The sequence below is a fragment of the Carassius auratus genome, chromosome 8 (assembly GCF_003368295.1).
Source record: "Carassius auratus strain Wakin chromosome 8, ASM336829v1, whole genome shotgun sequence".
NCBI classification, from domain to species: domain Eukaryota; kingdom Metazoa; phylum Chordata; class Actinopteri; order Cypriniformes; family Cyprinidae; genus Carassius; species Carassius auratus.
Genome location: NC_039250.1, coordinates 9,821,626 through 9,849,559, shown reverse-complemented (window position 1 = coordinate 9,849,559; position 27,934 = coordinate 9,821,626). Strand labels below are relative to the sequence as shown.

At 38.1% G+C, this 27,934-nt stretch overlaps 1 protein-coding gene across 4 annotated transcripts in view; it reads right to left on the bottom strand.

Annotated features, from left to right (window-relative positions):
* Window positions 1–27,934, bottom strand: part of LOC113107251 (DNA-binding protein RFX2-like) — a 35,988-nt gene that overhangs the window by 6,250 nt on the left and 1,804 nt on the right. The window contains exons 1-11 of one of the 4 annotated variants that reach the window (XM_026269621.1): window positions 13,728–13,750; window positions 12,405–12,517; window positions 11,504–11,593; window positions 10,993–11,072; window positions 10,077–10,341; window positions 8,424–8,498; window positions 5,956–6,137; window positions 5,562–5,681; window positions 4,697–4,818; window positions 4,477–4,589; window positions 671–783 (exon numbers count right to left, since the gene is read on the bottom strand). In XM_026269621.1, the coding sequence (XP_026125406.1) occupies window positions 671–783; window positions 4,477–4,589; window positions 4,697–4,818; window positions 5,562–5,681; window positions 5,956–6,137; window positions 8,424–8,498; window positions 10,077–10,341; window positions 10,993–11,072; window positions 11,504–11,593; window positions 12,405–12,509 (1,265 nt within the window). In that variant the 5' untranslated portion in view covers window positions 12,510–12,517; window positions 13,728–13,750. Of the gene's footprint in view, window positions 1–670; window positions 784–4,476; window positions 4,590–4,696; window positions 4,819–5,561; window positions 5,682–5,955; window positions 6,138–8,423; window positions 8,499–10,076; window positions 10,342–10,992; window positions 11,073–11,503; window positions 11,594–12,404; window positions 12,518–13,727; window positions 13,751–27,934 lie in introns of those variants that run through there. The other 3 variants (XM_026269622.1, XM_026269624.1, XM_026269623.1) reach the window with 3 other exon arrangements.

Sequence of the window (27,934 nt, the reverse complement as noted above, 5' to 3'; positions counted from 1 at the left end):
AACAGTAAAGACATTTATAATGCTAAAATAGATTTACATTTCAAACTAATGCTGCTGTTTTGAAATCCTGATATAAAAAAAAAAAAAAAAAACACAAAGATAAAAGGCTGCAAAACGGTTTTCAACATTGATAATAATAAGAAATGTTTATTTGGCCTATTAGAATATTTCTGAAGGACCGTGTCACAAGGAAGACTGGTTTCCCATCATAAAGGACATTTTAAAATATTAAAATAGAAAACAGTTATTTTAAATTATAATACAATTTCACAAAATTACTTTTTTACTGTATTTTTATGTAATAAATGCAACATTGGTGAACATAAGAGACTTTCAAACACAAACAATCTTACCAACGGCTAACGTTTGAATGGTGGTGCAGGTTATGAATATTTCAGAGGAGATCAAAACTTCAATATATGTACACATACATAATATGTACACTCACATATATATATATATATATATATATATATATATATATATATATATATATATATATATATATATATATATATATATATATATATATATATAAAACTAAAGAAATCTCCAAGATTTTTTAGGATTCTACTTATTCCAGGACTGAAAAATCACCATTTAAAACCTTTCTAGACATTTTCATGTTTTCCATGACTGGAACCTGTGAAGGTTTACAGGAATACAGCACCTGTTATGAATGGTAGTGGCTCCGTCACTTGATGGCGCTGTTGAATACCAAAAGGTCTGCCATAGCTTCTCTATGAGATGGAACTGCAAGTTCATGACTACGTCCAGAGTAGCCTGACAGAGAGAAATCAACTTTAAATGCAAAGTTTGAACATGCTTCCATGCATAAAATCATTCAAACAGAAAACTATTTCCACCAGATACTCTAAATGCACATCTGACATTAAATACCTCTTTAAACCCTGGCAAAACAAATAATGTCAGAACAAAAACACAGATACTTGATGACTTTTTTGTGGCTTCAAGAATATCTTGAGAAGCTTCCATGTAAGTTATAACACCAGTGAAATGAGCATGCTCCTTCATTCAGAGTGTCTTTTGTCTTTCCTATTGGCATAGACCAGCAGATCATCTCAAGTACGGCCCACTCACGGCATCACGGTCCACCTCACAGTCTAAATCATGTAAACAGCAGCAGTCATTCACATGGCATTCCTCCTTCTTATATTAACTATTTAATTGTTATACAACACAAACAACATGCAAAAACTCATCGTATATTGAGTTTTATGTCCAAAAAAGGAAGTTCAGTCTGTGTGGTGTGGAAGGTATTTTAGCAAACTGTGTCAAGCAGAAACAAAAAGTAGATGTTGGTGCTTTATCAGAGAGCAGAAGTGAGAGTGTGGTGAGTTCAGAGTGGGTTTGTCTCAGTGATTCACACTCGGCTCTCAGATTCTCCTCGATGAGGACACACTCTTGTATCCAGTTACACAGCCCACCCCCCCCCCCTCCTCCTCTCGCCGGTCACATGCTATGTTTTGGCTTCCACAGCCAGGTCACCATGGCAACCTTGTTTACCGTTGCCCCGGCAACAGTTCAAACACAGCACTCCATAACAAAAAGAGAGAAAATTCCCTACCGGACAAACAAGCTTTCTTACCTTAGTTGAAAGAGGGGAAAAGCACTACAGTCCTGCTTCTAAAGGACAAGTAAATGATTTTTATAGAGTTTTGGATTTGTGGACTCTGAAAGTCTGGTTTATAAACTTAGTCAATTCAGGCAGCACCAAAGGCGTACAAATGTGATTTCCTGTCATGTATCAGCAAATGTTGTTGTTCTGCTTCTACTTAACGTTACCAGCTTGAAGTAAGGGTGGGCGATATGACCAAAATCTTATATCACGATGAGTAATTTTATTTCACAATAACTAATATATATATATATATATATATATATATATATATATATGTGTGTGTGTGTGTGTGTGTGTAAGCTATTTTTGACCATATCAAATTTGGACTCTCTAAATCCAAATCTCTAGTGCCACAGCTTTTCCAAAATTAAAATGTCTATATGCTAATAACTTTTGAACTGCAAGTCAGAAAATGAAAATTGACTATTTTTCCTCTGAACCCTACAAACGTATTGACGAATCGTTACGAAACTCGCTATGCGTCTTCAGTTTGGGTTTGTTGTGGTAAAAAGTTATAAAGGAATTTCTAAAAATGATAATAATAACTTTTGCATACATTAGCCTATTGTAATGAGACTGATGTTGACAGATTCCGTGGATTATGCAGAGAACGTCGATACCCATTTAGCCAAAATCACCATTTTAATTCAAGTTGCAAACCTACTTTTTCGAACTCCTCCCAGACCATTAGTCCAATTTTCACCAAATTTGACTCGGATCATCTTCAGGCCTCATTAACAAATTTGTGGAAAAGATGCCAAAATGCATCTGAGGCTGTATCTCTGAAAGCTTTGACATATTTACACTGAACTTTGTATGTGCCATTTTCAAATCACACTGACTATCACATCAATTTGGTAACAGCGCCACCTATTGATTAAGAGTAATAAACATTAATTAACTATTAATGATTACATTTCCAGAAATGCTAATAACTTTCATTGCATTGACTTATTGTAATGAAACTGGTCTCAAAATATTCCTTGCCGTATGCCGACAACACCAAATATTCCAGAGTAAACTGAACTTCCTGTACGCCATTTTGATTTATGTTGAAAACATACTTTTTTTTTTTAACTCCTCTCCAATTGTTGGTCTGATTTTCACCAAACTAGAGTCAGATGATCTTCATACTGTGCTAATAAAGCTAATAACACCAAACTTTGTATCTGCCATTGTCACTAATATTGACTATGCCACATTAATTTAGTAACAGCGCCACTTATTGGTTAAAAGTGATAAGCCAATCAATCATATTACTAGTTGTTGCATTTAAGATGATTCAGCCATTTTGACTAAAATGATCTTAAAATGGTATTAATCACTTAAGCCCCATTCACACCAAGAATGATAACTATAGATATATATATAAAGATAACGATATTAGCGTCCACACCAGCGAATGATATCGTCTGTTTATTCTGAGCGCACGTGCGTCTGCCGCTTTAAATCCTCGAGCTCCTTTATAGCAGGGTGGATTCTGATTGGATGTCAATGTTTGTATTGTTCATTAGCTGGAAAAACATTATTCTGAAAATGATTCCAATGATACCGTTTCTCTATGCCTTTATCGTTATAGTTGTAGTGTGGACTCTGCTATTCTTTAATATTGAGAACGATTTTTAGAACTATATCTTTATCGTTATCTTTATAGTTATCGTGCTTGATGTGAACGGGCCTTTATTCCTGCATTTGGTCTGAAACTTGCTCCTGTAGTGCTTGGCCTCATAATTTCTGATTGCAGCTATATTTATTGTTGTTGTTGCTGTTGTTGATATTATATACACTACCATTTAAAACCTTTGGTGTTGGTAAGCTTTTTACATTTTTATTTTTTATTTTTTTTGTTCTCAAGAAGTGAAATATTTTTACAATTCAAAATAACTATTCAACTGTATAACTATTCTTTTAGTCCATTCCTGTCACATGATCCCTCAGAAATCATGCTGATTCAGTGCTCAACATTGTCAGGATTGTTTAATGAACAGAAAGTTCAAATGAACCATTTATTTTAAATAAAAATAATCTGTAACATTATAAATGCCTTTACTCTAACTTACGATCAATTTCATGCATCCTTGCTGAAGTATTAACTTCTTTTTTTACCTATTAACACCAAAGTTTTGAACAGTAGTGTATTAATAATTTATCATTAATTTCTGTCTCTGTATTAAATAAACACAGACACAGTCCTGCTGGGGTTCTAGCAAACCTTTAGACTGTTCTCAAGTTATTAAAATCTTTACAAATAACAAAATAGAATTAAATTACCATAAAATGTCAAAATTAATAAATTTATAATGAAATATAATGCAGTTAACAAATTAACTTAAACAGAGACTGTGACACATAACAGAAGACATTCACAGGCTATGAAAGAACATTGTTCATACAAGGTCATTCTCTAAGAGATGTTGCAGGTGCTTTGTTTTGCTTGTCCTAGCTGCCAGTAAGAACAAGGCTCACATTCATGGTGGAAAACGTGTGATACAATGTTGCAAGAAAACTGGCTTGGATAGATTAGTGTAACTATTTGCTGTGGTACATTTAATTCATAATTCTTATTCTTATAATGTTATTCTTTAACACGTTCATTATTTATTTTTACTTTCACACTATTTTCAAATTATTAAATGGTTTACATTAAGCGAGAGTTTATCTCTGCTAGGCTTTGTGTTTAATTTTCTAGAGATAGCTGTTAAGGAGTTAATTCCTTTCTATGAAAACTGTGAAGCTCTTCCTTCCATTGGGAGCTTTGCATGATTGCATCATCACACTCTTTTTGTCTTGACTAAAAAAAACGGAAAAAAAAATTCCACAACAGTGTGCAGTACCTCACAGTGAATCCTGTAGTTGCTCTGTAGTTTTTTCACATCGTTTATGCTGATTGGCTCAGGCAGAGAGCCCACATCAGGAGAAGGGAAGGGGGGCAGGACGTGAGACACATCTGCCAAAACATACACAAAACTTCAGAGTTTGTTGTTCATTTATTCTAACGATTTTGATGTGATTGTATGTTAATTCAAATCAAGTGTATAAAATCTTATCATGTACCAATGTACTGCTGGTGGTGCTGGCTCTGTGCCGCCACACTCTGCTCAGGGGTACTGGACGAGTGCTGGGAACCACTGTTCAGACTGTCCCCCATCCCATCCATCTTGTGAAAGGGCTTAAACCTGGATACAGGAAATAACAACAGGAAGAATAAATGTAGAATTCACTACTGGGGATTATAGAGGATATGACTAAGAGAGAGACAGAAGACCATTTTCCATCTGGGTGCAGAGCCAGTGTTCAATATAAAGCTGTTCTGTGCATTTCCAAATGCAAAATAAACAAATCAAAAGTGGTTCTGACAAATAAATCTGATAGTTTTGATAACAACAACTCGACATAATTTATTTTTTTTTTTTTAGATGAAATCATGCATGAATTATAAATTAAAATAATAGAAACAGAATGAATTCATTATAAATGTAAATGAAATTTCACTATTGCCTCAATTTAATTATGAAATTATTTCCAAAGTTAAAATAAGCTCAACTCATTTCTGTGTTGTAATTTTAGTATTACAGAGTATACAGTAATAATATCATGTTGAGACACTATTCAGAATTCAGAATATTTAGAATTCTTTTTTTATATATATATATATATATATATATATATATATATATATATATATATATAGTTTCTGTTTTCATTTCCAGTTCTTTGAAGGTTTTAGTAATTTAGCTGTTTTAAAAAAATTATCTATATAATATTTATTTATTTAGAATTGTAACTTTAGCACATTCAATTTTAATGAAAACTGAAATGCTGATTTTGGTAACTAACTGATGGCAAAGAAGAAGCGACTGGGATACGAGACAAAGACTGTGTGCAAGCGAGAGGGAGAGAAAGGGGATGGTTATTTCACCTCTGTTTCTGATGGACAGGTTGTTGTCTCATTGCCATATACTGCATGTCCTCCTGCAAGCGGTTGAGAGGCGAGTCAGGCTTTAGACGAATACCGTAATAATGGTATTTCGAGTTCCCCCTGAGATACGCACATACACACACACAGACAAAATGAGCCATCACATTTTTTTATTCCAGCTGCAACACACCACAATTTGAGACTGAATGTCATTTATTTTAGTCCATCATCTCATGATCATTCTTTAAGGATTAGACCAGTGTCTGCAGTAAATCCACTCAACGTTCTTCTCTGTGCCATGGTGGGTTTGAGACTGGATTGTGCTTTTCTTCTGAGAGTGGATGAGCTGTTAATGTACTTTATAGATTAGCTTTATTTTGGGGTGTAGTCTGACCTGGTGCCAAGTCGGCGTGTGCGAAGGCCCATGAAGACCGATCGGATGAGCTTGCCAAAAGAGGCAGCATTAACTGGATCCAGTTTTTGCTCCTGACAGTGTCTCAGATAGTGGTTATATAGAGAGCTCCGCGGCAGACTCACACCCTCAGCAGTCTCATAATTGTCCAACAGCCACTGCAACTATACACACACACACACAAACAGCCAATGATTAAAACAGCATAGCAAGCTTAAAGTCAAAATAATAGCATAAACAAAACCATACATTACACTTCTTCATACATACTGCCTATTCATATTAATTACTATAATCATTTGACAACACCACCCTCATGTAATCAACATTTCTAGAGAAAACATTTATATTTTATTTTTCTCACACAAAGCTACCGTATTGTACACAATTCAAAATTTCTTATTTTCTTTTCTATAGAAGAAAATAGGTGTCAAATGTTTGGAAGTGGGGTTTTTTTAGGATTACTTAATAAAAATTTTATATTAGGGCTGGTAATTTAACGCGTTAAATAGATTAATTATGGAGAAAAATTACGCGTTAAAATTATTAACGCATTCGACGCACTTGCCCCGCCCCAGACCTATGTGGATCAACTGCCATTTCATACATTCGATTGATGACTAATATAAGGCAGAGAAACAACTTACTGCGTGATGGAGCCTAGAGAATATACCTAAAATTAAAGATATAGGGCAAAACGCCCGTTTGAGATTGCGTCTCATATTTACATCACATGGTTAAGAAATATCACACGAGCTGTAGGTTAATATTGTGTTATTTTAGACACAATGTTGTCTGTTTTGCTCAATTTTGCCAACCAAAAGATAAAGACAAATCAGAACGGTTCATCCCCATTTGGCGCGTTGAACCATCGTCTATAGTCGCGTTGGATTTGAGCTACATCTGTGTATGACATCAAAGTAACGCGAGAGCGATTCAAAAGGAGTTGTCTGCTTTCTAAGCTCTTGCGGTTCTTTGATGTCCCACACTGATCGGTCTGATGGTGATGATCCGTTTCAAGTCGAACAAGACTAATGATTCAATGAACCATTCATAAAGAAACCATTTTCCTTCACTCCTGAATGAATCAGCCATTTGAACGATTCAAACGAATGAATAAATGACTCGATGACTTAATCATTAAGACATTTACCACCACCTACTGGCAGTTTTAGTTTATTATTTAGAGTATCATTTCATTAAAGAAATAATTTCATATTTTCTTAGTAATAATAATAAAATTAAGAAAATAAATTAATAAAGTTATAGTTCACTATGGCAATTCTGTCATCATTTACTCACATGGTCCAAAAGAGTATATGTAATAAATTTTATCCATTAAAAAATATTTCTTGCTGGACCTAATTTTTGTAATCTCTGTTTGATGCTTTACACAACAATGTCTTTAAATGATTTTTTTTTTTAGAATAATTTCTCCAAATTTGATGTGCGATTAATTAGATTAATTAATCACCACATCATGCAATTAGATTTTTTTAAAAAAATTAACGCTTACCAGCCCTAAATTTTAAGTGAAATTGTGCTGTGTTTGTTAATAGTGTTTATGTTTTTGATTTGTTTTTTTAAAATAGTTCTATTTAGCATTATTACATTTTTATTTCAGTTTTATAATCATTTTAGTAACAGTAATAGTAATTAGTTGCTGTAGTCAGCAACATTTCTAATGTTCATTTACAATTTATATTTCATTTATGCTTTATATCAATTCATACCATTTTGAACAGTTTTAGTTAACAATAACTACAGTGGAACAACATAAGGCTAGGTAAACAACAAAACTGAACAATTTCTTTAAAAAATTAGATGAATGGATTAGAAAATTTAGTCAAATATTTTATATGCAAGGCATGGGGTGTGTAGAACTTTGTGAATGAAGGGCTTTTTTGGGCAATTTTGTGGGTGTAGATTCCGTGCAAGCCTCCTGATAACTGAGAAACAACATGGGAGAGGGAGTCTGACACTGATTACAGCATTATGTCAGTCACATCTCAGGCCTGACGCAAGAAAAGGATATCCGTCTAGGTGTAAATATTCATAGCCTTACATTGAGGTGTCTGTCTACAATGAGATAAATAAATGTTCTGGACTCAAGAGCTCAGAGCCACTTCAGACTCCAGCTGCAATTAAACATTAAAATAGAAATAGAAAATCCTTAAATATAAGTTTAAGTGTTTAATATTCAGGGGTGGATCTCATACATATAAACATGGTGATCCCTGAGATGTTGACTGAATCAGTGGTGTCATGTAAATGCAGGGGGTCTGAAGCACTTTAAACCCAAAACACACAGAGCGAGGGGCCGTTCTGGAAAAAGCATGCTCACAGCAGCAGTGAAAAGCAAAGCAAAGAGGCAGGCAGAATGAACTAAGCCTTTTTTTCAGGATTTGTTCCAGTTTCAATAAAGTTTTTTTTTTCCCAGGTTGACTTACATGGCTGTTGAGCAGGCTGCTTTTGTGAGTGGCAATCCCTTCTGACTTTTGGAGGTTTTCAATCGCCATTTCAAGCTGAGGAAAAGTAGAAGCATGCAAGACATGAAACGGGGAAGAGAAGGAAAAAACAGAGGGGGTGGAATGTTGGGGAGGACAACAGGGAGGGAGAAAAGACACACAAAAAAAATAACAGAAAAGGAAATCAGTCTGTTAGCTGCAGCCGGACTTTGAGCATTTCCATTACAGTCTGTCAGTGTTTGCAGCCACATTCATTATGGGTGGACAAAAAGCATGCAAATGTGAGGAACTCAGAGGGGTTACGCCACTCTTCCTGTCTCAGCCTCATATATGCTAATGATCCGCACACACAGGCCGTGAGGTCAGGCTACTCTCAAACACAAGATAAACTCTCTGGCCACTTCTGAAATCACACAGTTAGCGGGGTTGCGCCCTCTGCATAGACATGGTTGATTTAACGCGTGATGCTTAAAAAGCAGATATAATTTGACTCTAATAAACATGTTTTTCTGCAGGTATTAGCTGTGGAGAAGGATATAAGTTTCTGCTATTGCATTCATTAACCAGATTGGTTTTTTCCATAGTGGGCATGAAAAAAAATTTTATTTCAAAAGCTGGAATAAAGAGATTGAAAAGAAAAGATTAGAGGGAGAGAAAGATATAAAGAGGCAGAGAGAGAGAAAGTTTTGGCAGAGTGGTAAAACTTATAAAGAGAAAGAGGGAGACAGGGAGAAGAAAAAAAAAACGGGCATCCTTCCAAGTCTTTAAAAGGCTCCCGACGGCCCTTGGCCAAATGGTAATGAGCCCCAGGGGTTGCTTTGTTTCGGAGGCCACTCAAGTGGCTGTGAAAACTGCTAAAACAAGGCAGAGCTGGATTATTTAGAGGCAGTCGCCTCCTTAAGCCCTGTCCCTGCTTTCAGCCTACCTTATAAACTAGCACACTGTGGAAAAAGAGCTGCACTCTGATGACAGTGTGTGTCATCTCTTCTCTACAGAGCATTGGTAAGGGAAAAAATGTGTTTGCATGATTAATCTGTAACGTTACCGTTTCAGAAACGCACATAATTGCAAAACACTTTTGTTTTAGGGAATGTAAGTGGAGCTCTGTCAGCATTATCGGAGACATACTGCGGATTACCACAGAAAGTCATTTTGACTCATCATTCAGCTTGAAAAAAAAAAGAAGCAATTCTAGGAGATGTGAGCAGAAATGCAGCCTGTATATTTATGGTATAGTGGTATTATTTCTTTCACACAAAAATGTGTTCTTTTTTCAGTACCCATTTTGCTAGGACCCTTTTCTAGGCGAGTAAACTTCAAGTTATGTTTTACGGACTCTCCTTGCACATATCAGGCAGGAGTTAAAATATCGGAAACTATTTTGCTAAGACAATGTTAATACGTTTTTGTTCCCGTTTATTAACTGAGGGATGAGTTGCAATTCTTTTCTGCGTTAAAAGACATGGAAAGCACATTCCCGGCACACATAATCTAAACAATAAAACAGCATTGTAAGACTGTGCTCACATTTCCAAAACCACAGCTTTCTAAGAGCTCGAAGTAATGGGACTAAAAACTCCCCTCCCGCGTCACCAGTAAAGCGGTCTTGAAGGATTTCAGCACAGCGAGCCATACCATTGCGGATGAAGAGCGTGAGGAGTGAGAGGTGTGGTGGCGGCCACTCTCCATCCCGCCGTGGATCAGGTAGGCACTGCCGCTGGAAATGATCTGACTGCCGCCCACGTCCATGGCGATGCCCACCATGCTGTGGGTGGGCACTCCGCCAGCAGAGGAGACGACTGTGGTAACCTGAGTACCACCTGCTTGAGTGTCAAAATAGGTGCTTCCGCTGCCCTGTCCGTAGAGCTGGGAATCTGGGTTGTACGAGTATGCAGTACGACTGGAGAAAAACACAAAAGACAATATTGTTCAGCGTTTAACGCAATCTCAACTTTCCAAGAACATCTTTTTATTGTCAACCTCATCTATATCCTGAATAAACATCTTCCATATTCCAGTTAAAGAGGCCATATTTTAAAATTTTATATTAGCCAATTTATTCATATTTAATTAGTTAATTATTTACACAGTGGAGACGAACATTCACAAAAATAGCCAGAAAGCTATTAGGGTTTTCATTACTGATATGGCTTTCAGACTATATATTAAAACACAGCCAGTCATTATTAAACTCCAGAATAAACGTTAAAAAAAAAGGCATGGGCCTGAATCACTAAAGGCTCCTGAAAAAAGGAAATTAATTTCCTTTTTATCAGGCTCAAGGGGTTGGAGAAAAGTAAGTAACCTTGGAAAAAAAATATGATTGTCTTAGTAAATATTATATATTTTTCGATCCACGATAAAAAAAAGGGTCCAATATTTTTAATTACTAATTTTTGCTTAAAAAAAAATGCATGGAAAGCACCAGCATAATACTCATGACATTATACTTCAGCATCAACAGGAAGTCTTCAGTAATAAGTTTCCTGCACAAAGTGAACAACTGAAAGCAGGTTTGACAGATTGGTCTAATATATTGAAAGGGGCTTACATTGTGCCATTGGGATAGACGGCCTCTGCCCCCTCCACATACTGCACCTGGGACTGGTACACATGCTGAACCTGTTGGACCTTTAAACACACACACACACACATGCGCATACGGATCAGACTGGTGCTAAATAACCACTGTATGAGTTCTGAGAAGTGATAATAAAGATTCTGTAAGGCAAATGAGATGAACAGCTGTATGCAGGCTGCAGGCAGTAGGGGGCAGTGAGTACAAAGCTTCACCTCAACAATCAGAGACGCCCTGTCAAGCCTGGAAACTACTTATTAACATATTAGTTGCAACAGCCCAAGCATGACGTGTGTGAAAGTACAGCATGTCTGCGTTTCGGGGTTCTGAAAGTATGCGGAGACAGAGAGAGAGAGAGTGATGGAAAGACAAAGACAGTCACGAGAGTGTGAAAGAGATATGTAGAGAGGCAAAAGATAAGCCAGAAGTGTTGTGGGTCATCAGGAAGTGCAGTGAACCGTCCTGAGTGTGTGTGTGTGTGTACCTGCTGAGGGATCTGTTGCACTCTAGGCACTGGCAACTGCTGCACCTGAGCTCCCTTCTGGGAAGAGCTGGTGGACTGAACTAACACACGCTGCAGGTGAGGGACACACACACACACAAATGTAAAAATTAGACCCCTTTCTCTTTAAAAGGTCAGGTGCGTAATTGTTTCTATGTCAGAATGCCATTATGCCAGTTTAATATGGAAAGAGAACTGTAAGCCATTTTTGTGGCATTTTAAAAAACTTCTGTCTCAACCAATTGCTGTGAGCTTGGGGTGGGACTACCTGTCTGTCCAAATAATGGAAGATGGGTGGCAGGGCATTTCTTTGTTGTGTCAAATTTCACTCATTTACACAACAAAAAAAGAAATAAGAACGAAGAAGAAAAAAAAAAAAAAACAGCGAAAGATTTTAATATCTTGAGATAGATCACTGGAAAGTTTCGTTTAGAAAAGTGTCGTCTTTGATCCAAACTGCAAGCACCACGAAGGTTACATACTAGGCGTCTATATTTCATTCTGTGCTGGTTTTCATCAAATCCTCTACAGCTGTCCAGGGAAATGTGATGCTCTACTCAAAATATTAACCGAAATTATATAAAGACCAGTTTCTTTGGATGTGTGGTTGATCCAAACCCAACATCTCCCTGGGCAGCACCACGCAAAGTCGCTGCTAATCATTTCAAGTGGCTTTGACAGATGAAGGGTGTGGGTGAGGAGAAATCTTTCATCGCTTCAGATGGATCCAGTGCATATTGAAAAGCATCTTTAAAGAGATTCAGACCGATGACAGAAGAGCTAAAGCAGCTCTGATTTTCATATTAAACAGCTCATGTGCTATCAACTTATTATGCTAGTTTTGTTCAGCAGATTTTTGATAGATCGTACTAAGGCTGCTTACCTGTTGGGAGGCGGGAACGGGCTGAACCACTGGAGCCTGGGCTGAAGTGGAAGTTCTCAACGCCACGGTGGACGCAGTCTCCGAGCCACCCTCTGACCGCTGCATGGTTTCTCCTGAGCATGCGAGAAAGAAAGAGAGAGGAAGTGAAAAATATTAAATATTTCAATATTACAATTTCGTGTGCTTTCGTTTGCTTATTAAAGGCTAGACAATGGAAAATACCTGATCACACCCTTAAAGGAACACTCCACTATTTTTGAAAATAGGCTAATGTTCCAACTCCCCTAGAGTTAAACAGCTGAGTTTTACAATTTTTGAATCCATTCAGCCGATCTCTGGGTCTGGCAGTAGCACTTTTATCTTAGCTTAGCATAGCTAATTGAATCGGATTAGACCGTTAGCATCTCGATCAAAAATGATCAAAGAGTTTCAATATAAAAGACTATAAAAGACCAACAGAAAATTAAAAGTTGCGTTTTTCTAGGCTGAAATGGCTGGGAACTATACTCTCATTCCGGCGTAATAATCAAGGAATTACCATGGGTATATTACGCAGCACCTGAAAATAGTCCCCAGCTAGTTTGTGTAGTTGTAGCAATAGCAGATTTGCTGGGGACTATTTTCAAGGCTGCGTAATATCACGAAACTCTTTGGTCATTTTTGAGCGCGATGCTTACAGTCTAATCAGATTCAATGATCTGTGCTAAGCGAAGTTAAAAGTGCTACTGCCAGACCCAGGGATCGGCTGAATTGATTCAAAAACGGTAAAACTCAACTGTTTAAATCTGGGGGAGTTGGGAAATTAGCCTATTTTCTAAAATAGGTAGATTTGCAGTTAATTTGTTAAGTAATAGTTAATTAATATTGCTACTAAGTGTTGTTATAACTATAAGCTCAGGATAATGTGTTTTTGAGATAACATTTTAACAAAATATATATAAGAGGTTAGCAATAGCTCAATTATTTTTATTTGATCAAAATCAGAACATACCAAGTATAAAATAGTTTGAAGCACTGAAAAACAATGCAGTAAAAATTCTTAAGCATAAAGGCCAGCAATGTGCCAATTGGCATCTCAGCATATTATTATATCACGAGATCCCTGCTGATTCCCACCACTGCTAAAGATTCGCGACGCAATCAAACTGAGCGCCAACAGGTTGCTGAAGAGGATAAGAGCAGCCCACTGAAATACAACTCTGCGAATATGCCAGAAAAAGTGGGATACAAAGCGGCTTTTCACACTTTCTTCCTTCGAAAGGACCAGGAGCTCAACCTAGCCAAGTCAGGCTGAGTCACCCGCATCCCCAGCAGGCTGCTCACCTCTGAACTCTATTATGAAGAAAAGAACAAAGGAGACATTAACAACCCCATCACAACTGCAACATGGCCCCAAGGAGTCGACTGGGAATTGAGATCAAGTGAAGATTTGAGTTTGCCACGGTCGTCGAGATCCCGATGTAACTCTCCAAGCTCTCACAGCCGTTGATGGTGCACCGAACAACAGGAAAGATTAGAAAAGAGTGACAAATGGAGAACAGGCAGCCTCCCACAGGTAAAAAAAAAAAAAAAAAAAAAAAGAAGAAGAAGAATAGGAGGTGAGAGCAGGGGGACTTTGGAAAAAGTGGAGGGGCGGAAAAACAACTACCCCCCCCCCCCCCCCCCAGTCATGAAAAGAAATAGCGGGGGGGTTGGGTGGGGGTTTGGGTTGAAGCTAAAATGGCAATGAGACTGGTCCCCCCACTAGGATACTGATGATCTCCAGCGGTTGTTTGGAATGAGAGTCCGTCTCTAGGAGCTCCAATAATACAGCTGATATGAGGAAATTCCTCAATGCTTTGTAAACGTTTGTCGGTTGCTATGGTGAGGGATCCATGGCAACCATCCCTAACTCTACCACCCCCTTCCCCTTGTGCTATTCTTTTTTAAGCTCACACACAGGAACTTTCAGAGTGCTAGAGAGACAGACTCAGAGACGGGGAACGAGAGCTACAGGGGGGGCGCCGAGCTCTGTACATCTAAATGAGCTCTTTACCAGTCCGACGATGCAGTTACCGCTCAACAGGTCCCAGATCAGCGTTTAAGATTCACGCCTGTAGTGATTGTGACTGACAAACAGCAGAGGAGGTTAATCTGAGAGCTCATGCGATACGAGAGACCCCTTGACTGACAGTTTGTTGTTAAAGTTTGAAATAGAGCAAAAGAGAAGCAATACGCTCCACACACATGATTTCATCTGCAGGAAAAAAAATTATGCTAATTACAGGCACTTAAAATTTTCCTCTGGGAATAGAGGAATAAAGAATAAAAGCTAATTGTGTTTCCTGAGATCAGTAATATAGAAATAATGAATTCTTGAGTGTGAAGCGCTATTCAAAGGTAAATTAATTGGAGAAAAATTTAACTATCCCAGTTTTCAGAAAATAAAGGGATTGTGATGAATACACCAGATAACTCAGTTCAGTAAAAAACATGAACTCAGATACACAGGGTTTTTTTTTTTTTTTTTTTTACACAGTTGACACACATTTGCAGTTTTCTTTGTACAAAGAGTCAATACTGTTTTTGCAAATAAAAGTGGATTCTACAGCACTGGGTGTTCCCACACGTTTTGACCAGTAGGTTTCCAAAAATTCCATTATATTTTCTAGTCAGCTGTAATGACTAAAATTTTTTATAGGGAATAAATACAAATAGTGATGCAATAAAATTCCAGCACAATACGCATTTTGCTTTGTTACTTTTGATATGAAACCGTTTTAGCATTGAAATTTTATTCTGCAATTCAAATAATAAGTTAACATTTTTATTTTTCATCAATAAATTGGATTAGAAATATTAGACCATAAAAAAAAAAAAATGATAGAAAACTGCCCTTATGAGACATTGAAAATGTAATACAACTCAGTTATTGTTTGATGGTTAATTATTAAATAAAACGGATTCATTCATTGATTAATTCATCAAAAATCCTTTTGGTTTTCGGCTAAACGAAAACTTTACATTTCTTTTTTTTTAAAGAAGACCTCGCATCAATTTCGAGAGGGATTCAGCTAAACGGATTCAAAAATGACTATGAAACCTTGACAACGCTCAAATATTTTAGCTAATCTGATTATGCTTTTTAATGATAAATCAACAAAATCTCAAAGGGCGGTGGCTTGTAGAATTTTATGAATGACGTGGGTTCAAATTCAGTGGAACTCTGTGGACTTGTGGGCACAGATTATGTGTGGGAGTAATCACCCAGTCATCACCAGGATGGAAGTCTTTCAGTTTGTTTACACCAGTTAGACACGTGTAGATGGTCACAGTCATGCTTTCCAACTGGGCTTGCTGTATCAGTCAACAGGAATTATTTGGTTCAAATCCCACAGACTTTGTCTAACTCTCACATGAACTAGACTGGTAAGGTAAAACACTTCATAAAACCTCTCAGAGTAAACAGTATGAGTGTGCTTAGATCTTTTAAGAGATAGGTATTCGCTTGAGGGGTGTTGCATTGGTTATAAATACGTCCTGGGCTGGCCCCGCCACAGTTATCTTTGGAGCTGATTCTGCCTACTGCTATTATTCTCAGAAATCACTCACTATGTGCCTTCAGGTGTTCAGGGAGAAATCCACTTCAGCCTGTCAGTCTGGGTACTGACCAGCGCTTCTCAGATAGCTTTGCTGGGTCACCACTTGATGCCCAATGTAAAAATTTGGGTCTTGATACGAAGTATGAAAAATGTCCTTAAAAGATAAGTTCACTCCTGAAATAATAATTTCCTGAAAATGTACCCATTATCATCCAAGATGTTCATATCTGTCTTTCTTCAGTCGAAGAGAAATTAAGGTTTTTGAGGAAAACAATCCTGGACTTTTCTCCATACTGTGGACTTCAATGGTGGCCAATGGGTTGAAGGTCCAAATTACAGTTTCAGCGCAGCTTCAAAGTAGGGATGCACGATATTGGATTTTGGCCGATATTCGATATGCCGATATTTTCAAAATAATTTTGTCCGATGCCGATACCGATATATATACAAATATATACTGATATATTTAAACTTTAATTTTACTGAAGAGAAATCCATGTATCTCTTCTGTACTGATTCTACCATAAATTTATTATTTTACAAATGTAGACAGACATTCACATCTGAAAAACAGGTCAATTATTTCACTTGGACAATATCGGTTTGGCTCATCGGCAGAAATATTCATATCGGCCGATACCGATAATGGTCATTTTAAGCTTTTATCGGCCGATACCGATATTGTGCCGATATTATCGTGCATCCCTACTTCAAAGGGCTCTACATGATCCCAGTTGAGGAATAAGGGCCTAATAAAAATGTTTATACTTTTTGGAAGTACCGACTCAGTGTTTACAAAGTTAACGTGCAAAGAAAGTCAAATGCCCTTTACAAAAAAAGGTAAAACAAGGATGTCGTGAGAAAATGAGTTTTTCGCCCAACCCAATTTTTTACCAAAATATGTAGATAAAGAACTAACTGCGCATGACTTTTCCAACATGATTACACAACGCGTGAAGACACTCATGCGCATTGCAGAGGTAGTGCAAGATGAGCATGTGTTGTTAAAAAATATATACATTTTTAATTTTTTAATAATATGATTGATAATAAAACCTAGATAAGACCACTGTTCCTTGGTAGGGACCTGTAGAGCTCTTTGAAGCTGCACTGAAGTTGCGATTTGGACCTTGTCACCATTGAAGTCCATTATATGGAGAAACCTTGTTGACAAAACTAGTCCATGCTGTCGCCTGCTGAATTCGATCTTAGAAATCTCCCAAAAAGGCAATAATCAACATGGGAAGCATTATCTTCTCCTTTTGAAAAAATATATATTTATTTTGCTATCTTAAATACACAGCTATAAGGTTAGTTAGAATTCTTCACTGTCCATGACCCAATCAGAACCTGTGAACTATTTTTCATCACAACCTCCCAGAATCACTTGCTTTTTTCAGTAATAATAATAATGAGAACGAGTGAAGCGGGCTAGTTAGTTGTGCACCTCAATCTCATCTAATCTCCAATAGAAGGTTAAAAGCCACACAAATTCCCCACCAGCAGCTCTGGGCTGCACAAAAGCAGAAAACAGCAGGAGCACCCCGGCACTTTGGTGTGAAGAGCGAGTGAGGCCCGTCCTCAATAGACTTCTGGTTTATTACAGTAGAGCAGAGACTCCCCACCGCACGACACAAGCGCTCACCTCAGCCGAACACAAATGAGCTATTAAAGACCGCCACAACATAGCAGCCATTGCCTTCTGTTCTCATTAACCTGAGTGTGAAGAGACAGAGTCAAATCCTCTCCTGGAAGTATGCTGGCAATAAACCAGCCCTAAATGACAAGGAAAACATAAAGTGATACCTGTGATTGAGGTGAGTGGGTTTATACACATCTGTCACAGACAGATTGAACTTAAACAACACTCGATCAGGGCAAAGCACATGCAGATGTTCAATTAAAAGCAGGAGCCCACAGTCTTGGCTCTTGTTTGCACTGGCCCACATTGTTTGCAGAGCAACAGCGGTTGCTAGTGGCAACACCGTCCACTCCCGTTTCCAGGAGCCTGTTGCTATGCAACCAACAGAATACTTCCCAAACCAAACAATGCCATCCCCCAAGTGATCCTTCTATCTCACATTAACCAGAAACTTAGAACAATAAATACATAAGCTATTACTCTGACCCTCTGGAGCGGAGGCAGGGACTCGGGAGGGAAAAAAACATGTACTGTTGTAGCAAAAAAAAAGAAAATCGACAGAAAGCTATACTTCAGGACTTACAAGAACTTTCTCTGGTATGGCACGCTGACAGGGAATGTTAAAGCCATCAGAAACGCAAAAAAAAGTCTAGAAAAGAGAAGAAAAGAAAAGCCGCCACAAGTCATTCTTGCACTTACATGCTCCAAATACAACAATCACTTTGTAAACGAAGCCTCAAATTACTTTTCCAACTATATAATCCAGACGTTCCTGACAGATTTGCAGTTTGGAAATACACTCTGATTGCTTTTATGACCCGCCGGAAGCTTCGAACAGCCGTGCAATAAAGCAGAGACACTTGTTACCATTAAAGGGCCATCTATACTGGACATCTGTGTCCAACAAGCTGGGCCGATGTTCTGCAGATATGCAGCTTTGAAAAACACACACCAAATGCTCCTACCGCTTATGATATAGATCATCCATCCATACCAACTGCAAATACGAAGCTTGAACCTGGAGGATATTAAGAAAGCGTGATGTATGTGACTTATCTAGGGCCCTAGGATTTCCACGATGCTGAAAGTATGGCCAGAATTGTGGAATCCAGTCATAAAAACTGAATTTACAGTATAATGTGCAATGTCACGGAATTTGCCAAATTTTTAAAGGATAAATCAAGAGTAGTTCAGCACAGTTAAATCCAAACAAGATATGGACTAGTGTCTGTGGATATTAAGCCACAAACAGACACATTCGCCAAACCCTCAATCTTCAATTCCCGACACAACCCTAGTCCATCCGTCACCAGCACACCAAAAGCAAAGGGCTCTGCAGCTAGGGAGAATCGGTCGAACATTGCCATGGAGACCGTTTGTTCACACTTACAACTCTACAATCCCCCTCCCTCTCCTCCTCCTCCTCCACCAGTAACCCTTTCCAGATTTCCGTACCACCCCCAACCCGGAGCAGATGATGATTCCGAAAGGAGGGGGAAAAAGTGTGTCGTAAAAGAGAAAGCTTACCTTTGGAACAAAGACTATGAGAAGGTGAAGAAGGAGAAGACTGTTAAACGTGTCTGGTTCCATAGTGATAATTGCCCTTTCTATCTGTTTTTTATAATAGTGATGACAAAATGGTGGAACTCCCCTCCAGTTTTTGTTGTCACACCACCTTGTTGCCCATAGTGATACAAAAACAGAGGATCGTGCTACGAAAAAGAAGTCTCTCACAGCAGGTGTCTGTTAGGGGTGCAAAAATATACATCCTGGTAACTACACCCAGTGACACATGCAGGAAAGCTGTTTGGGGATGAGTTTTTGGGAAACGTAAGAGATTCCAGCCAGCCGAGTTTCTGCTGTGGGCTTTATATTGCAACAGTGCAACAAGTTCTGGCTGGCAAATAAGACGCTCGATTGGAGAAGCACTATTAAATGCACAATCTGCTTTAAATTTAAATTAAATTAAAAAATGTATGCATTTAGCAGACGCTTTTATCCAAAGCAACTTACAGTGCAGTGGATTCAGGCTAGCAATTTTTACCTATCATGTGTTCCCGGGGAATCGAACCCCCAACCTTGCGCTTGATAAAGCAATGCTCTACCAATTGAGCTAAAGGAACACTTTAATATGCATTGCTTTTAAATGCTGTAGAAACAAAAGTGCCATTTCTCATTGAAAAACCTCTTTGGAAGACAGTGAGATGAAGATTACCAGACTACCTATGCTAAATGCCAAATGGCATCAGGTCAACAGTAGCCAATATATTTCAGGGGGAAGGAAGACAGAAACTTCCTAAAGTGATTCTGTCACACCACATTGTCTCCACATTACGTCTGCAGCTCAACGCTCGGATTTCAGAGTCACGCAGACTGAGGAATACATTTTTTGATAACCTGCAAGAACAACATGGCCTTTACTTCATACCTACTTTGACTGACTTGGTTCCATCTCAAACAACAACTGCATTATCACACGCCCTTCAAGATCTTATGAGCCAAGTGTGGCAATCTCTAGAGCTGTACGTGAAAAGCTTCCACACGTCTGAACTTCCTGATTTATTGTCAACTGTTACCATCAAACAGACAGACACTGTCTAAAGACACATGAGACTGCATTAAAGCATCAGGAATCTTGCCCAAGTATCACATTATTATGTAATTCAATAAGTCATGCCAATGGATGGTTTATCTGTATTGTGTGCACCAAATCTTCCAGGCTAAGGACATAACCAATATAAATAGCTTGACTGATATCGATTTATTTCTTTTACAGATATTTGCAGATTTTGTACTCAAGGTGCAGTCACATTCAAGTCATTTCCGTTCAGTTTAGCAGGCAAAAAAGGTCCCTTATCTGTTGTCAATTGTGCTTCAATGCATGTGGTGATGGAATGAAATTTCAACATACAATGGAAAGCAAACCTTTCCAATGTGATTATGTAATTCATGAAGTATTGGATGCACATCGCAGAGCTAGTGCAAGATGAGCATTTGTGGTAAAGTATATAATTTTTTTTATTATTTTTTTCAATGACTGACCTTTCAATAGATAAGACAATTTTTCAACAGCTGGAATCATGTAGAGCCATTTGAAACTGCACTGAAACTGCAACTTCAACCGATTGGGCCTGTTGAAGTCCACTATTTGGACAAAAATCATTGAATGTTTTCCTCAAAAAACGTAATTTCTTTTTGACTTAAGAAAGACATGAAAATCTTGAAAGACTTGGGCGTTAGGAAATTATTAGGGAAATTATTTTTCTGAGGTATTATCACAGGTATTATTTATCTCAGATGTTTAGAAACATTACACTTTGTTATTGTTAATTTGCTCATTAACAATCATTTCTATTAATGAAATAATAAATAATATTTAGTATATCAAAAAAAACTTAAAGTCATAACCCCAATCAAGTATCGGTTTCAGTCATGAAAGACAATAAAAGTCAATGTCTAATGTATAAAGTACTACTGCTTATCTACAGTTTCATACGCCCATGTTCAAGAATGAGTGTTTACAAGCATCTGATTTACATTGGACCACGAAACAATGAAAGGCGTGCTCGGTTTATGGGCATTTTGGGTAGAAATGATATTCAAGTAAAAAAGTGATAGTCAAGATATCACAGTCATCTGAATAATTCAGCCATGTCATTAGTGCTGCTAATTATAATTAACATTAGGAGAATAGAGTACATTTTTGTAGCATGGAAAACTGTGTTTACTGTGGTCCTATTTGTAAAATAAGAGAACTTCTGACTGGTTGGACGCTGTGTAAATTTTTTAATAAACAAAAAAAGAACAACCAGGTTCTGTTGGGGTTTCACAAGAGGTTGGGAAATGGGCAGAACAACTTTGACAAGTTCTGCATACAATAGACTGATAGCACATAGGGCAACGAGGAGTCACACAGGGTTCAGCCCTTACAGAATCAACAAGCTCTTCCTCTTCGTCTATTCAGGTGCGTAGAGAGGCATGAATGGGTAGGCTGAAGTGCTCATCTGCACACAGGCATGATAACTACACAGAGATGTTAGCCTTGGAGGAAAAGTCCTCAATGCTCTTTTTCTGAGGGTCTGGGTGTACCGGAGTGAACTTCTACAGGATGAACGAGGGGATGAATGGAGTCTGACACTAAGTGTGCCAAACCTCGTGCTGACGGATATTGAACAAAACAGAAGACAGAATTTGCGTATGTTCTAAATCAAGACTTTTTCTGCTTAAACTAAATAAAGTAAATATTTAGTTTCAAGACACTGTCCTAAATTATGGACACTGTAGAAAGAACATCAAGGGCTTACAACAAGAAAACTGGAAAATGGACAGGAAAACACCAGTCGTATAATATGCAACAGTAAAAAGAGGGGACATTAGAAGGACTGTCCATGTCTCCAGACTATGAGAGAAGGCGAGAGAGAGAAGGCCATTGTGATGCAAATGTCACAGCCCAGTGTGCTGTTTGTGGCAGGAAATTTAATTAGCAGTTGTGGAGCTACGATACAAAGCAGGTGGAATGTAAAGAACGCTCCGACGAGGAGCGGTTTGAGACAAACGGGGGGGTTGAACGCTGAGGGAGAGGCTCTTATGAGCAACACATTTCAGTCTCAGACAAGTCTCAGCCTGCTGCTCAGATATCTCACAGCCAAGTCACCCGTTTCCTTTTCTTATTTTCCCCCAAAGAAAATCAGAGGGATTAGAGCACTGTGCCTTGACGTATCAGTTCATCAAATGGATTGGCTGAAGTAACATTGTTCTAAGAGCTATGTGAAATATTAAGAGTCAAATGTCATTTTCTGAAGGAAATTTGAGTGGTGTGAACATCACCGACAGTGTTGTTGCTATGTGGTTGCTAAGGAGTCCTGAGTGACTTTTAGCATGTTGCTTGATGGTCACTAGGGCGTTCTGGGTCATTGCCCACTGGTCTGAGTCAAAGGACGTGGTCTTTAAGATATCGAAATTAGTAGGTTTTTGGATGGCCAGTGCAGCATTTGGCTTTCTGTTAGACAAAACCGTTAAAGACAGTGCCTCTTATCCATTTATGCTCAGGCACTGGGTTATCAGTGCTGTCAAAATTAAAGGGATAGTTCACCCAAAAATAAAAATTCTGTCATTAATTACTCATCCTGTAAGACCTTCGTTCATCTTTCGGAACATAAATTTAGATATTTTGATAAAAATCAGATGAGCACTTCACACTTGCGTCATGTGCTTCACACTTGTTTAAAGCCCCGTTCACATCAAGAACGATAACTATAAAGATAACGAACGATAAAGATATAGTTCTTAAAATTGTTCTCAATATTAAAGAAAAGCAGAGTCCACACGATAAAGATAAAGGTGAAGAAAAACAATACCGTTGGAATCACTTTCAGAACGATTTTCTTTCAGCGGATGAGTGATACAAACCTTGACAGCCAATCAGAATCCATTCTGTTATAATGAGCTCGAGAATTTAAAGCGGCAGATGCGAGTTCACCGAGAATAAACAGGCAAATTTGTGAGTAGGGCGAGTAATTAATAACAGAATTTTCATTTATGGGTGAACTATCCTTTAACCCCTATATTTTTTTTCTGTCTAATAGAAAGGCAAAAGCTAGGAATACTTTTTACCACCAATGTATCAGCCAATAATTGGTATCTCCAAATAAAAGCAATCATCTGCAATACTGATTACGGCTGATTATATCCTGCCATGCAAAAGGTAAAGGAAAAAGTGATAACACAAACGCAATATCACTTTAAAAAAATAGCACCGTTAAGCAGGTTCTGTTTGACCTTATGAATCACCTGTAGTTCAAGCCAGAGTTGGCAATAAAACAGCTTGTTAACAATGTCACTTAATGCATTTACTACAGGAAAGTTATTCAGTGTTCCTCCAGACAGAGGAAACAAACTCTGATTGCTTTGATAATTGCTTAAATGATAATAGAACAAATCTCCTCAACAAGCCGCAGGATTTGAGACATCATTCATGTTTGTAGCACAAATGCTACAGGTTGAGTTGTGAAGCAAAATTTAATACTAAGAGTTAGGAGCTTGTTCAAATCCCTAAGCCGATTTATGACCATAACAATAGAGCTAAAATAACAATTTGTACGCAATTATCAAACGGAATCTTCTTGGCTCCATGTCAACCTGTCAGTTTTGTGTAAAGTTACAGGAGGATGCCATTTCTGCCACGTTAGTGTGAGAGATAAGCTAAAGAGATAATTACAGCCATATAAACACAATAACAAAACACGATAATGATATCTATGGAGACGTGAAAGTTTTCAATCATCAACAGTGCTCCTCCCGCTGCCAGGACAGCTTAAATCCTGATTTCTTAATACACTTTTGGCAATGCCAAAACAACGCATGAACATATCAACTAAGATCAGCTTATTCAGCGTGTTTTGTATAATTTATTAATTTTGATCCAAGTATTATGACATCCTTACATCACAAGGGCAGCTGCCGGGTGGGTACATCAGTGCTCTGCTCTCTGGGCCAAGCTTCTTCAACATAGGCTAAATACAGCACAGGCTTAATCATGTGCACACACACACACACACACACACACAGAGGAGCTGTATCTGGTCATCTGCCACCCCTTGCGACACCCTTCCCCCATGGTGCATCAGTGCACACGCACAAATACCTTTCACAAGGGACCACTGCAGCTGTCTGCTTGAGAGCCGTGCACCACTATAGTCCATTAAAAGCTCAGTGTGGTTTAAGGTTACAGTAGATGCTGCTACAACAATCATAAAGTCGCCATGACGGCAGATGACTGGAGGTGAACTCTGACCCAGGCACAGGACATAAACATGGGCACTGATAGAGGAGCGTGGTTTAACGAGGTTATTCTTTGGATATGTGAATCCGTGTGTATACAGATTTAGGTATATAATATCATACCAATCACTTCTGGTATGTAAATGAAGACAATTAGGGCCAAAATGGAAATTCTGTCATCAATAATGTTGATTCTGATTGTGTTCAACTTTGTTTCTTTTGTGGAGCATATAAAAAGATATTTTGAAGAATGTTTTAACTGATTTTGTCTATACAGGGAAAGTCAGTGGGTTTCAAACTAGCAGTGGACTCCACTGACTTTCACTGTATGCATACAATATATTTTCTGTGATGTCATGTTATTTCTGAGTGATTGTCTACAAGACTATAGATTTCTATACTATAGTTTTCTATCCCCTGATAAGAGTTGGGGTCAGTTAATGTTCTGTAATATTATCAATTTGAGAACAAAATTAGAACTGGAGCTGAATAGCAACACTATTGTCTTCTATAGAGTTGCTTAAAGCTAAAGGGAAATGATTCCACAGTTGACTTTTCATTTATTGAACTGAATCGACTCTGAACTGACTTTAGCTGAATAATAACTACTTTATAGCCAAATTTGAATTTGTCTTATATTTGATGAAGTTTTATTGTACTATTTTACTGTTTATTACTGCTTTGAAACAATTATATTGTATAACGAGCTAAATAAATAAAAGTGACTTGACTTGACTGTCGTTTATAAACACCTGCCGGCACTGCCGCTTCACCAGGAAGTGGAAGAGAAAATCAGAGTCATATCTTGAGTAAAACCATGGCGTTTAATTGAGTCACATGGCTAAAAGTGGTACCGTACCTGCATTTCTTCTCTGTTCGACTTTGGCCCTTCACCTGCTTTGCAAGCTGAGAGCATGCACATCCATCACCACAAACATGGATTGAAGAGAGCTGATTAAAAACCACTGACTTTTGAAAGAATAACACGGCACCCCCAGCCCAGCCCCTCTCTTTCCATAACCCAGGCTGTATTTGTGTATCAAGTTGCCATGTAAACATAACAGCTGCTTGGATCTGGGTTGCACGGAATTCCATTCCCATTCCTTTATTTTTCTTTGCGGTGGGTGTGTAACCAAATTAAAAGCTTGATTTGGACTGTGCTGCATTATGGGGCTTTGTCAAAACAAGTGAACAAATGGTTTTGAATTTGCCCACAGGTTTACAGCTAATCTGTTCCTCACGTGTGCATTACAAGACTAGTGATTTATAATGACTTGCACATCTGTTGTATAGTGAGGAACTGTTTTGAGGTAAAACTTTACCAAATATTAATTTCAGCATGATAAGGTTTAGATTTTATGAGGATAAGCCTCCTTGGGAGCCAGAGCTAATGTTTGGCTCATTAATATTACAGAGATCACATGACAGAGCACAGCTAAGCTTAAGCAGCATCAACATTAACTAATAAATATTCATAACTAATCTTCATAAATCTGCTAAATGCATAAATTAAACATTTCATAAATTCGCCTACCTGTTTAGCAGGTAAACCACGCTTGCCATGATAGAGTCGGCAAAAAGAACAGCAAACTCGCAAATGAAAAAAAAGCCAATTTATGTGATGACACAGTAAATACATGAGGCCTTGAAAGTACATTATATGTGCTACACAAAGCAAGGATGCATACAAAAATAGCCCACTTCACTAAAGTTAAATTTATCATGCATTCATTCTACAACCATAGAAACAGTTAAGCAGTGATCTAAAATTAATTAAATATCACTCCGCACTATCAAAAACCCTCTTCCTGTTCTTCTCAAAAGCAAATACAGTCAGTATTAACTGAAGCTTTATGTCAACTTACACTATTGTTTAAGTTTGAGGAGAGAATGATTCTTCAATGCTTTTGAACAAAACTGCATTTATTTGATCAAAAATAAAAAAGGGAAATATTAATACCATTTACTATTTATTATTTAATGTTTAATATTTAATGTGTTGCATTATCAACGCTGAAAACAGCTGTGATGCCCACTATTTTTGTAAAAGCTGTGATGTTTTTTAGGATACTCTAAAGAGGTTACAACTTTTTTTTTTTACAACATTTTTTTTTTTAACAAATGTCTTTGCCGTCACTTTTGATCAATTTAAAATTCAAAACAATTTAGCCAATTTAAAACAATAACAAATAGGTGGAAGAAGAAACGTTTTGGAAACCTGTTTGGAAATCATCATTTTGTTTTTTTCAGATTCGATTTAGAGGCACAGAATTTTACACACCTCCTTTTACAGGGGCCCCCTAGTGCTCTGGGCCCTGGGTTGCATCCAAATTTGCCAACTGGGTTAAAGCCATCCTGCCAATAGCATTTGACAGAAAACAAGCATATGCAAATTTACATTTAAACAATGAAATTGCTTGCTTTCGACTGATGGACACAGTCATGTCGAGAACAAAGTCAGCAGACCCACACTCAGATAGGGTCATGTCTGGGGTATAGGAGCGTAGCATGCAAACCAAACTCCACAAAAATGGCCTAACTGGACATCACACAGCCCAGGAAGCAGCGATTGGCCCCATTAATAATTAACTTCAATTACATGAATCATTCATTTCTCCTCCAGCCTGGATATGCACCTGTAACAACATATTTCATTACAGAAACCGGATCTTAGAGCTTTGGATATGTCGCGTAGTGAAGATGCATTCGGAGAGGATTTCAGAACTCAGTGAAGCACCTGACAGACACGTCGGCAGCTGATGTGAGCTCTGCTGCTCACCCCCTTCAGCTGAGCTCAGGAGGGACCCGTCACACACAGCGACAAACACACGCCTCATCTCTAACATCCTCGAACCGCTGCTGCAGAAACAGAAAGGGTGAAATAATCGAAACTACCCAAGCATGATGTTATAGCTAGTAAGGAACGGGGCGACCAGCATGATCTATGTGTTGGATCAGGATCTGCCTCTCTCTCTCTCTCTATGCTAATTACCCTCATTATCAGCTGTGCTTTCAGTGGCATGGACACTCTTGGCTAAAGAGAGATCAATAGAAAAGCAGAGCCCAATGAGAAGCGACACCTGGACCGCATGCTATTGTCATGAAGAGGGCTCATTACCAGGCTCTCTGTTGAGCAGGTGTAACATCGCCACGGCGACGCGATGCAACTCTAGAAAAATTACAGCAGCTTTGGATGAGCACAGTCAAGCTGTTGTCAACCTGTTAGCGTCAACAGCCACCCCGGATCTCATTATGAGGATAATGCAGATACATATCTCATTTGCTCACAATTAACAGTACAGGGTTTCACATCACTGACACTCAGCTCTACTCTGCATACAACATTTAAAAAGGTGGAAAAAATACATACATGTATTGCTCATAAATGAAAGGAAAAAAAAAAAGTTGTCACAGGAAAGTTTTGGAAAATTAATCCTGAAGAATGCAGGCAATAAAGCATCAAAACTTTAATGTTTTGGAAGTCAGACTAATTTAGATTATATTTTGAAATGCCATGTTAAGCAGTG